We start from the raw sequence: 12,206 nt of genomic DNA, 5'->3' as shown, positions 1-12,206 counted from the left end.
ACTGCTAGACAGGAAGATATTCTGTGTAATGCAGCTTCAAGCATCTGAAGTTATTTGCTCCTTTCCTACAGCATTTATCATCAAGGCTCTTGCAAAGTGGTTAAACTCTCAAGCAGATTATTTATTGCTTCTTATGAAAATTTTCTAATTAAAAAAAGAAGTAAAAATGGTGTTCTAAAATATTAATTGTGAAATACAACATTCTTCATCCTTACCATGTCTTTTACCAATGGACAAAAATCTATCACTTACGAACACTTCTCATGAAACCAACATATACTGTTAAAGATCAATAGGAAGACAATGATTTTAATAGGTAAAGGTCTACATGGAACAAGAGATCATGGCAGGGATTTTATATAAGAGTCCTTAGAATGATAAACCATATCTACACACTCCACGATAACATCAGCAGCAGTCACCAACCCACCAATAAAGCACTGGTGAGGACAAGTTCTGCCCATTTTGTACAAAGGAAACTGCTCTTTGTTTAACCTCCATTAGTCATTCAGGGAAAAATAATCCTCATATTTCATAGTATAGTTGAACAAAAAAAAATCCATTTCATACAATTTTTTTATCTTCTCAATTTGTTCTGAGGTCAGTTGTCTGAGGTACTCTAAGGTGATATCACCATCAGTTCGTTTCTCTGAGCTGTATCTCTTCAAGCTGGGGTATTGCAGGCTCTCTGGTGCACCAATGACCTTCAGAACATGCTCAGAGTCCAAGCCAAGAGTTTCATACTTACCCACAATATCATAGTGAATGTTGCAAGGATCACAGAGCAGAAACATTGGTTTCCAGTGAATGTCAAGAGTATGTGGTGGTTTTGCTATAATGAAGTTGACAAATTCCTGGAAACTCACTTTTTCAGGAGAATTTTTATTTTTCCTGAACATTGCCCTAATCTCATTAGCAATAGTGGTACTGTAGAATGGTTCAGAGTGCAGGAGTTTGTCTCTGTAAGCTGAAACCAGCCGTTCCAAGGGATGTCTGGTGAACATCACTTTGGTGTAATTGCTTAGAAATTCCTTTTGTAAGGCAGGAGGGTGAGACACCAGCCTTTTAATTACTGAGGTATGGTGGATGTTGTCATGCTCAATTTCAGAAGCTTCTGCATTCAAGTCTGATTGAAGAAGAAAAATAATTCTCTTCCAGTTGGAGCAGCCTACCTTAGGCACCTCACAGTAGATAAATTTATGTTTGTGCTCCACAAAGAGCTGGTTTGCAACATGAGAATCCAATTTGCTTCTTGGTTTATTGAGGTTATTCTTCAGGCAGACAGAAGCCAGTGTGTTTTTCCGACCGTTTTGAATTGCCAGCCAATTTTCAGTAGGATTGGAAAATGCATCTGTAACCAAGGAAGAATTGAAACCATTTCAGTGAAATAGGCTTGTATAAATCTCTTTATCTGTGACAATCATAGCACTCTATCACACTGCATACAAAATCTAATGAAGATGCTAAAATATTTTTTTTTGGCTGTAACTGGACCAGACCATGACAAACATGCAGTAAACTATCCTCCCTAGTGAAACATTTATTAAAATGAAAACTTTCAATATGTTAGCAGTACTAGTCTAAGCAAGTTTGGTGTTCCAATATCATGCTTTTGTAGTACTCTCATATATTTCTGAGATAACTACCATAGTGACAAGTGACTAGGCCTTGAATATTTTCACAGTATTGTTTATATCTTGGGCTCTATATTTACTTTCTAACACATTCAGAAAAAGTGTCTCTCTTTCTATAAAGCGTTAAATTTTTTTGGTAATTTCTTTACTCACCTGTTAGATTTTTTTGTCTCCTACAGAAAAACCCAAAAAGAAATATTCCAAATAAAAAATTTGGAAGAAGGAAAACTAACACCTTCTGGTTCATGTTATTCTCACGGGAAGGAAAATGACGTGGTGTGTAAAGCAGAAATCTGTCTTTCTGTCAACGAGGAAAGATAATTCAGGTTAGATTTTGTATGACTGATATAACAAAGATAAAATGTATATCTCCTACAGAATTTAGGGCAGCAGAAAGACTTTTCAAGTTCTATAAAAATGGATTTTGCTAATAAGAAAAAATTCTCTTATGGAAAAGACTCATCACAATTATATTGTTAAACCAAATAGATAAATAATACGTCCATTTTGAAGTCTTTCAAAATTTCTCCCTTTTTCAGAACAATGAACTGCTTATGAGCAAATACTCCTCCCTTGTCTTTTAAAGCTGTTGGGGAACAATAACTTCATTTAGAATTACAAAGTTGTATTTTTTAATAATCTTTGGAATCTGGGAGCACAAAGATCTCTATAAACTGTAACAGGTGTATCCGGAAAGGCCAGGGCACATTCAGGATGAATTTATTTCCATTTATTGCCTGAAACTTTGTACTTTGAACAACTAAATCATTGCAGAAGAAACTCTTCCCTATTCCTGCAGAGAATCCACACCAGTAACTTGAATTCTCCCATTTTCCCTCTCCAAAGACCCTGCATATATGTTTGTTGCCATTGCTGCTGTAGCAGAAGAGCCCCAAAATGGCTCAGTATGATAGGAAATGCAGAAAGTGGTAAACAATAGAAAAGGAGCTATTCCATGTTCCCAGACAGAAGGAAAGAAGGCAGTCCAACACAACATATTTCTTCTCTTGTGCTCACTTATTGTCTCCTGGCACATCATGGAGAGAGACCTATCTAAATCCTCTGTGCAATCTTATTCTGTTTCCCCCAGTAGAGAGCATGCTTTTATTGGAATTTGCAAAATTAGGTGCAAAACAATAACTACTGGCAATCATGACATTCTGTTCCATAAAGTCTGTACAATCAAAAAAGTCAAACAGCACTGTTTTCCTTTCCCACTTCTCAAGTTTTCACCCTGAACTTGCTGGCAATAAACACATTGTCTAGATTCCTTTAGGACATAATTTATTTCTTTTTCCAATTTTTCTTATTTTGTTTTGTTTTTGCAAGATACAATAGGACCGCTTCTGGTTTCTGGTGTGTTCTGAGACAGCAGTTGAGGCAGTACCATTTACATTGCTGAAACTGTACTTAAGCACAAGGGTTCTTCCTTGCAGGGCTGATAGGTAATTTTGATATCACACACTTTTACCAGAATATCTGCAGACTCATAGAGTTAACAGCATTACTGACAATTAAATCTCTCTTAGTGTAGGTATGACCTAGGGAATGGAGACGGACACTGTTCACTATCTCTGATTAAAAATTTACTCATATTTACAATAAAATGTTACAATAGCCATTCAAATTTATGCAGCATTCTTAGACGCAATGGCATTTAGGCTATATGTTTTTCTCATTTTCTTGGCTGTATAAGATCATTGTAAGGGCTACAGGAAAGGTCATGGGAAGATCTGTCTTTAACCTTTCCTTCACTGTACATCAATTCTCATTTCACGATGTGATCCTTGAGTCCGAATGCCCCATTTTCAAGGCCATTTTCAAGGCCAGTTAAGTCAGTCAGGCTGTTCATTGATCTCATAAGAGCCAAGATTGAGTGTTCCCTTTTTATTCTCTTTCAGAAGCAGTTTGAAGACACAACTTTACACTGTGTAGCAAATAAAATCAATATGAGTCTAAGCAATTCTGTACAAGGACTCCATGTTAGAATATACCTAGGAGAAAGAGGTTGGGCTTCATTCACTTTTTAAATGCTGTCACTTCAGAAAAGAAATGCTATCATACCTGTCTCAGGAATCAGAAAATGAACTAGATGAATTTTACCCTATTATGATACTTGTATCACGCATATTTAATAATTACACTACCACTAGAGACTATAAGGTCTGCTATAAGACGTATTTCATAAGGAAACATGTCAGTGACTCACCACAGGAAAATAGAAGAGACTTGCTTCCTTGGGCGAAAGAAGCTGTTTAGGAGCTAGTTACACACAGAAGACAACTCCTCTTCTAAGACTTATGCATATTTGTGGAAGCAAAAGAATCTTTCATTAAATTCAGGAGAACAATCAGACCATAAGAAGGGATAGAACAAGCTCCAAGCTAACAGGTGAAATCTTTCTGGACTCCTCAGAAAACTTCACAGAGCAGACTGGCAGTAAGAGTTAACATTGCCCTCAACTAGTGAGGTCACATGACATGAAGCTACCTTAAGGTGAAGTCCAAAGCCTTCTTCGGAAGATGTTTTCAGATGTCAGACCCCAGTATGGAGTTCTGTGTAATGCAAAGTTTCCACTGATGAAAATCACCTAAGGGAAACCTGAGGAAGAGGAGGAAAGAAAATTCTGAGAGCCATTTTGTCAAAGAGGGACAAGTCACCTGGAAATTAAAAAGGACGGAAAAAAATCCAAAATGGAAAGCACCTTTGCCCATAGGTGTCAGTGTCAGTAAATCAGATGAACTTTTCCTTATATTTTTTATGGCTTTCCCATGTAATTGTGTTTGCTGTTTAAGATGTAATGAGTTAATACTTCTCTTTGCATTTTCCCTCATCCTATCTTGAATTAAGTGTGATTTTAGGTAACTCCAAGGCATTCCTCAGTAAAGGAATGGTGAGTCTATTAACACAACAAGTTCATACTGAATAGACTATTTCTGCTGTAACCAAAGGGCAGCAGTATGGGGTCTCCCAGGCAAGAAGGAAAGATGGCATCATAAGACTCAAGAAACAAAAAAAGCAGAAACCTCTTCTACTGAAAAGTAACAAAACAGGAAACAGGGAGACAGGGATCTAAATATCTCTTTGAATCTTACACATTTCCAGAAAAGAAGATCCTAAAAATTAAATATAAGGCATTAATCTGCACTCTTCTTGTTGTACATAGTAGGGGGAAGCAGACGGGGAGATGGATTTTTTTTTAATTAAAAAAAAATAAATTAATGAAGCTTAAAATCTTCCAGATAAGAGCCTTACACTGCACTGTTGTTTTTTCCCTTGTTCTTCAGATCACATAATTATAAATCAACTATACAGAGCTATGGCTTGGTGTTTTTAAGATCTGCATGTCTTACTGGATTCTGCAAATTAAATCAAAAATAATTTTTGGGCTCTTTTTTGGTCATTACTAAAGAGTAAGCCAGGCCAGGCAGCAAGAATTATCCTCACAGAATCCTTTCTTGCAGGAGTCTTTCAGAAAGATTGCTATCAGGAGATTTTTTGAGGCCTATCAGTTAATTAGTGTTTAATTTCTTCAGTGTGTGTCCAGCTGTTTTGATGTCTTTCTAGCTCCTAAGTCAGAACATGCTGTCATGTCAAATGCTTTATACAGTTCTAAATCCACTACATCAGTGCTATTGCCTTAATCAACCAAAGCCAAGCAAAAATAGTAAGTCAGTCTGGTGACATCTGTTTCCTATAACATAATCCAAAGTTTCTATATGAGAACAACCAGAGCAATTGTTCAAGCCAAGCATGGTAACAAATGGGAAATAGATTACTGGAGAAAGCAATGCCAATCATCTCACATGCATACAAAATGGCAAAAAGGCTTGAAGCCCTCATAAAATTAAAAATATTTACTGAACTCAAGCCTTCTTTGCACTGCTGATAATTCCACCAAGACCCACTATAATTTCATTTTAAGGATTCTTTTCTTCCTGATAAACACACTGCAAATAAGAAAGCCAAAAACATTGTATCCTGTTGCTCATATCTTTGTTGTAAAATTTGCTGACTATAAAACGTTCTTCCCATCCTGTTTACTTCAAGAAATTTCTGACAATTTTATGCTTTTAATTACTTTCAACATCTCCCTTTTCTACATGGTACACTGGGTATGGAGGTGGCTGGCAACCTACTTGCACATCCCCTGCATGGCAGGTGAGACTGGCTCTATCTCTGAGACTGCTCTCTATCTCTGTATTGTACTTTTCAGGGGTGTCAAAAATTGTCATATGATGACGTTATTGGAATATTTTTTTCTGTTATATTGCTTTTTATTGGTTCATTTGTCTCATTCTTGCTTTACATTTTGTGATACTAGACTTTCTGCAGCCTTCCTCTATGTCTGTTTGTGGTCTGTACTTTAACTCAGCATGTGTAGCTTCACCACAACCAGTCACACTTGTCAAACCACCAGCTTTGGGTTTATAATGAGTTCCTTTCCTCCTGACCAAAACAAGATCTGATAGAAAATCTCTAGTATTCTTTCAATTGGAAAACACTCAGTCAAACATGTTTTAATAATAGTCTCACGAGTACACGACCCAACACATCCACACTCAGACTGAAGTTCTTCCTCACGCCATGCAGATTTATTTCCAGAACAGGCACCAAAGGAATAGGTTACATTGCCTTGCATAGGTAGCACTTGTACACTGCCCTGTCCTTGAACTGCTGAAACAATGATTCATAATATAGCATTCCCTAATCCTTCTCCTGGAGCTTCTGAACCATTGCAATTGCAAAATCTTCAGTATTCAAAGAAATTTAGCAAAAAAAAAATCACTTTAAAATATTTTTATACTTTCATAGACCATAAGTACTATAGCTGGAAATGCTGAATAATGGTATTTGTGTGGCACCTATTACCCGAGTACAGAAACACATGTACACACACATGTGTACATATATATATACACACACATGAATAGTTCCAAAACACATTAATATCAGTTACACTGGCATATTATTTGCTCCAAGTAAACTAACTAAGCAGGCTGATAATGATTTAAAGTATTCTGATAATAAACTTACAAAGGTGTGTCTCAAGCTAGTTTTTCGTAGACATACCTTGGTCAGAGCTGAGCATGTGGGGCAATCCTCTGCACCCATTTGATAAGTGGAACTTTCCAGACTAAAAGAATGAAATTACAACAATACTTATTTGTGTTCCTGGTACATTTGAAGCCAGAAGAAAAAGAAAGTACCAGTACAGCAGCTCAGTGGAAGGTAGGGAAAAATCTCTGAAAAGAGATAACATTCTCAGTGGTTGAACCCCATTCTGTACTTAAGCCCTGTTAATCCCTTCAAAAAGACAACTGCAAATACATACATACTGATATGAGCATGGATACATAGAAGGTGAGGAGGGGATGATGGGTAGAAAGCCACCAAGAACAGGAAAACCAAGCTCTGGATGCAGTTCTGCATGTGTTGTTCTATTAGAGTGAGTTGCAAGAATAAGACCCTTGTTTGACCAAATCTGCAGCACCCTTGCTTCTGTACAGTTTGTGATGAGTGGACAGGAGGGAGAAAGACCCCAGAAAGTGGAGCCTTATCAGCCAGACTGGCCTGTCCATGAAGTGGAAAATCAGTAATGGGTTAGGAAACTCACACAAGTTACAGACAGCTGAGGGCTAGAAAAAGTGTCTGATCTGGGTCATTTTGCCAATAAGAGACTGCATTTAACATCATCTCATTTGCAGCAAGGGTTGAATGGTGTCAGGTGAGAATGGGTAGAAGCTCACTGGGGAGACAACATATGGGCTAGGCTGGGAGCTCCTGAGGATAAGGCTGACAAGGGTGTCCTACAGAACAACACAGCACTGAGGTGGGTACAAAGCAACAATTTCCATTACAAGCACAATCTAAAACTCTTGTTCTGTGGTCACCTCAGCCCTCCATTACTGCATCAGACTTCCTTCTGGTCTCAGCAACTGTAGTGATACCTTCCTTGCTGCCATCATTAATCTGCTTATTATTCCCATTATACCGTTTCTTATGCCTGCCTTTTAGCTTTTCCTTCTCTGTTTAATTCCACGTTATCTCCTTGTCTTACCTTCCAAACTTTTTTGTTATCTATCATTTCTCATGCAGCATTAAAAGCCCAGCTTTACTTTCTGATATATCATATTGGTAGCCCCTCTTGTCATTAGCCCTTGATAACAAAGAAATAGTTCCTCCTTTCTCCTCTGCTGCCCCTGCTTTTGGATTAAGTTTATGAAGCACCTACAGAGCCATTATATTTTTCACCTAAAATCACTCCTAAAAGTTTTCCCTTTCAGGGATGCCAACACCAGTTATGATGCCAGTATGCTAAAACGGTTACCAACCAGTCCACAAAAGAGCAAGCAAAAGGAAGAGCCAGTTTGGGGTTGAAAAGGACCAAAGTGAAGAGAAAAAAAAAGAGTTCATGGGGAAAGACAGCAGCAAGTCTGACAGAAAAGCTCCCAGAGAGAGGCAGGTAACAGAAACCCAAGAAAAAGTGGTAAAGCTGGGGCCCAAGGGAAATGGAAAGTTTCTGTAGCCTGCTCTAAGTAAGTTGTGAAAAAGTGAGGTTGAGAACTGGACTGAAAAAGACACAAAGTACAATTCAATGAAGATGAAGAAGAGCAAATTCAAAGAAATTAATATACAAAGCAGTATGCTAATTATCCAATAAACTACCACAGATGTTTAAAAAGGAATGAGAATATATGCACTGCAGTCACTCTTGTACTAGAACCCAGCCCTTAGTATGTGATCAATATTGTATTTCTTTTCCTTCCTGGAACTGCAGCCAGAAGGCCACGGACTTTTGATTTCCTAGGAAGAGATATGTTCAGTGGGAAGAGCTGGCTTGTGGGTGGGCCCAGACTGGCTGGAACCTGGGAAGCTGGATGCCAGCTCTGCTGCAGCATCACTGGGGCAGGGACTGGTGGCCTCAGGAGGCTGACACAGGGTCCTGGGCTGTGGGCAGGGGGGCCAGCCCCAGAGGACTGGGCAGTGCCCTGTTACTGCTTTTGGTGCCTGACATCTGGTAATGGGCTGTGGGGCCTTTTTATCTAAATACTTAATTCAAAATTCCATGCACTTCTCAACTGCCATTTAAATCCTGCAAAACCAATCACAGGAGAACAAACTTCACTGCTTTCTTTTATGGAATCTGGATAAGCCTAAAAAACTTGGAAAGAAGGAAAAAGGAGAAAAAAGAAAGCACAGAAGAAAAGTTTAGAACAATGCACTCTGGCCAGGGTGGCAGTTAATGATCTCCCCCCAAGCTTGTTTCATAGCAGATGGGCCTGACAAATCCCTCTGCTTTGTCACATGCATAACTAACTCTCTGCATACGTCTTAGTGTCCACTCCCATGTTTCTCTTCTCAGTTAATGTCAGTAATAGCAATGTTTTCCTTGTCATTCAGGTCTACCTGCCTTGTCTCAGACCTAGATCCTCTTTGTCCCCTCCTGCTTTTCATTTCCCTGTGCAAGCTTGATTCATTTATCCCTGCCATTGCACACCAAATAGTACAGTCAAAACTGTTTGTAAAAGTCCTGGTTACTTAGAACACCACCCCCAGGCAAACTCCTGTTTGCTGTTCACCTTGTTATACCCTTGTGTCCCCACCCCTAGTACCCCTTAACCATAATTGACGACAGCTATGACCTCTCTTTCCCTCTTTACACTCCAGTGAATACAAAGCGTTCCTGCTCAAATGGTTTTCCTTTTTGCTCCTATCTCTTCCAGCTTCTCCTGTCATTTTAGTCTAGATTTTGAACCTTATTTTCAGGATCCAAAGCTAATTTTGTCTGAATCCATACCTCTACTCTCATTACCCCCCACTCTTTCTTTTTTATACTCCTTCAAAGACTCCCTTAGAGGAATCATGTGCAAGTCCTATCACCAGTGATTTGGTGTCTGCTCTTTTACAGAAATAACCTCTTTGCCTGAAACATCCTGACACTTACTGACAAAATTTTCTTTTCTCTTCCTACATGAATCTAGGCTTATTCCTTCTTTCCCTTCTGCTCTCCTGCGCGTTGCAGGGCAAGCTGTTCAGCAGAATCATTATGTTTAAAGTCTGTTTCTATGAAACATGTTTTTATAGCATACTATGACACATGCAGTATCAAAAATTAAGAAGTTTGGAGACAGTAGGATTAAACTGATAATTTAAATCATAGAGAGTATAAAATGAAGTGTCTGCTGGCTTTTGGCAGAACAGTCTTGAAACTAAAGACTTGACATTTCAGAGCATTTGATGTTACACTACACTCTAAGTTCAAAATAGTCTTGTGGATTCAGTTACAGATAGAAATGCTTGAAAAGTCTGCAAATCTGGTTTCCAGACTCTGCTTAAGTATCCACAAAATGGAGAATTGTTAGTCAATGAGTCTTTGAAAAGGTGGGTACCCCACACCACATGGGATTATCATAGCAGACAAAATACAAGCTCTCATCCTAAAAACTCTTGCCTGATTCGCTGCACACCTTCCTTCATCTGACACACATAGTGGGGATCCTGTTGGACAGCCTTTGAGTGTCTCAAGAACATGTTCATCCTCTGAACCAAACAGATGAAGTTGTGTGGAGTATTTTGTTTCTTTAAAAACCAAGTGTTGAAAAGGTACTCAAAAAAAGTATTCATGAAGTATCACAACAACATGCACAAAAGTCATTTTCAAGGTTGAATCAGCTCCCTTGACCAGTCTTAGGATACTCACTCTAATGGAATAATCAATAGTGGCAGCAGATTTCTATCTTTGGAACAAACCCAGCATGAACAGTGACAAGTCCCAAACTCACCAGTTTTACCTACTGGCAGCAACAAAACAGTGAGACTTGGTCGTGTGGGATGCCATTCCTGGCACTGAAGGAAAATGGTCCATAGCACAGCTTGTCCCTGCTTCGTCTGCTCCCAGCATTAGCATGGCCTGCCCAGACTCTTCTTCTCCTGGTACCCCCACCTCTTTGCACTCCACTGTCCAGCAGCACTCCCACACTCCTGCTCAACACATATTTATTTGCATGGGTACCAGAGCTTTTCCCTTAGCCCCCATCCCAGGTGTGACCCCATCTTTCCCAGTCCCTTCTTCTACTCCTCAGGCAAAACTTTAACCCAATCTCCAGCAAATTCTCACCTCCAAAAGCCTTCCTCATGTCGTCTCCAGGCAGCTCACCCAGCAAATCCTGTTTTCCAGCTTTCCAAACACCCATCAGATCTCACCCTGATTCTGCTTTCAGCCTTCCTCATGCACAAGCCAGCTCTTTGCTGGCTCCCCCTGCCAGACTCCTCCCTTTGTCTCCTCAGTCAGCCTCACAGCCCCCCCTCCAACAACCACACTTCCGAGCCCAGCTCATCAGAACTGTCTCTCCTTCTACTTCCAAGATTCCCACACAGCCCCATTGCTTCTCACTCTCAGTTCTGTTCTCAGCTAGTTCTGTTCTCAGCTTGTTTCAGACTCTACACTTCAGTTTCTATACTTATTTTAGTATCTCCCAAACTAAACTGACACATTTTCCTTTTTTTTCCCTCCCACATCAATTTTACACTAGTCATCAAGGCGCATTTTCCTGCTGATTTTGTTCCTTGAATCTATTTTGCCAGCAATCCCCAACAATTTTTCCCTAGAAATCTTGCTCATGCTTGTTCTTTAAAATGAATTGTTTATTCTCCTGTGCAGAAGAGGTTCCACTGAGAATGTACAAGAGGAAACTCTTAACCTCGTTTTTGAAAGGCTTATTTCAAAATCTGCAATGTACCTGAAGTTCTTAGAGAAAAGGTCGCTGGAATAATTTAAGGGAAGAAAAAAGAACACAGATTTCCTGTATAAAAATCAATAAATTATTTTTGCTCAAAGGGATTAAAAATATCCTCAGGCAGATATCTAGCCTGAGGATAAAACTTCTGCTGAAATGTTTGAAATTTGACAAAATCCTATGTAGATGCAAACTGTATTGAGATTAGAAGAATCAAGATGCATACCACCCTTAATAAAGTCAGAAAGTGAATGAAAGCCATTGTCATTTCATTTCAGGCACCTGAATCCCTGTAACATCAACTTCTTAACCGAGGAAAGCCATACCAATGAATAATAGGCTGCCAAAAAAATCCTCTGTAGATTCATTTCATCACGGTATGATTTGAAAAGCTAAACAATGTCTCAGTTTATGCCTTAAAATATTTGATGTCAATTTCTAAATATATAAACAAATAAAAAATCCAATCAACTCTGAAAAAGAAATCTCTTTTTGCAGAGATTTGCCTATACTTACAAAATCATGGTGACAGGAAAAGCTACTAACAATCCAATTTTACTCACCAATCAGACAGCCTCAGTGGAGATTTCCCATGCCTCTGAGTGATGCTAAACAAACAACAAAGATTCAGACAAAGAAATGTCAGTTCAGAGAAACATGTCATTTTAATTTTATGCCTAGGGATGGAAAGGAAATAGGGGAAAGGTTTTGTGTTCTCCTTACCTGATCTTTAAGGCTGGGCAAAGTGCTTCTGTATCCACACAGATGCTTTCACAGGAGAGCATTTGAAACACTTTGTACACTTAATATTTGTCTCTGTTTTGATTAAAAG

General features: G+C 38.9%; 1 protein-coding gene across 1 annotated transcript; it reads right to left on the bottom strand.

The window, feature by feature from the left end:
* Positions 1-293: 293 nt before the first annotated feature.
* On the bottom strand, positions 294-10,832 carry LOC115904643 (carbohydrate sulfotransferase 9-like). The gene is made up of 4 exons (XM_030950179.1): positions 10,756-10,832; positions 4,125-4,235; positions 1,788-1,935; positions 294-1,351 (listed from the first exon to the last, which is right to left on the bottom strand). Exons 3-4 carry the CDS (start codon positions 1,879-1,881, stop codon positions 501-503), a joined length of 945 nt encoding a protein of 314 aa, XP_030806039.1. The 5' UTR covers positions 1,882-1,935; positions 4,125-4,235; positions 10,756-10,832; the 3' UTR covers positions 294-500.
* Between the last annotated feature and the right edge of the window lie 1,374 nt (positions 10,833-12,206).

Source organism: Camarhynchus parvulus, chromosome 5, assembly GCF_901933205.1.
Source record: "Camarhynchus parvulus chromosome 5, STF_HiC, whole genome shotgun sequence".
NCBI lineage: Eukaryota > Metazoa > Chordata > Aves > Passeriformes > Thraupidae > Camarhynchus > Camarhynchus parvulus.
The sequence above is the reverse complement of the archived record's forward strand: the minus strand, read 5'-3'. Positions and strand labels throughout refer to the sequence as shown.

What these genes read in the sequence shown, in the direction of transcription:
- LOC115904643 (XM_030950179.1), bottom strand. Translation starts at nt 1,881, where the DNA reads ATGAACCAGAAGGTGTTAGTTTTCCTTCTTCCAAATTTTTTATTTGGA. An exon ending in GAGACAAAAAAATCTAACAG is followed by an intron (nt 1,352 to 1,787) that starts GTGAGTAAAGAA and finishes CCTTGGTTACAG; the next exon opens with ATGCATTTTCCAATCCTACT.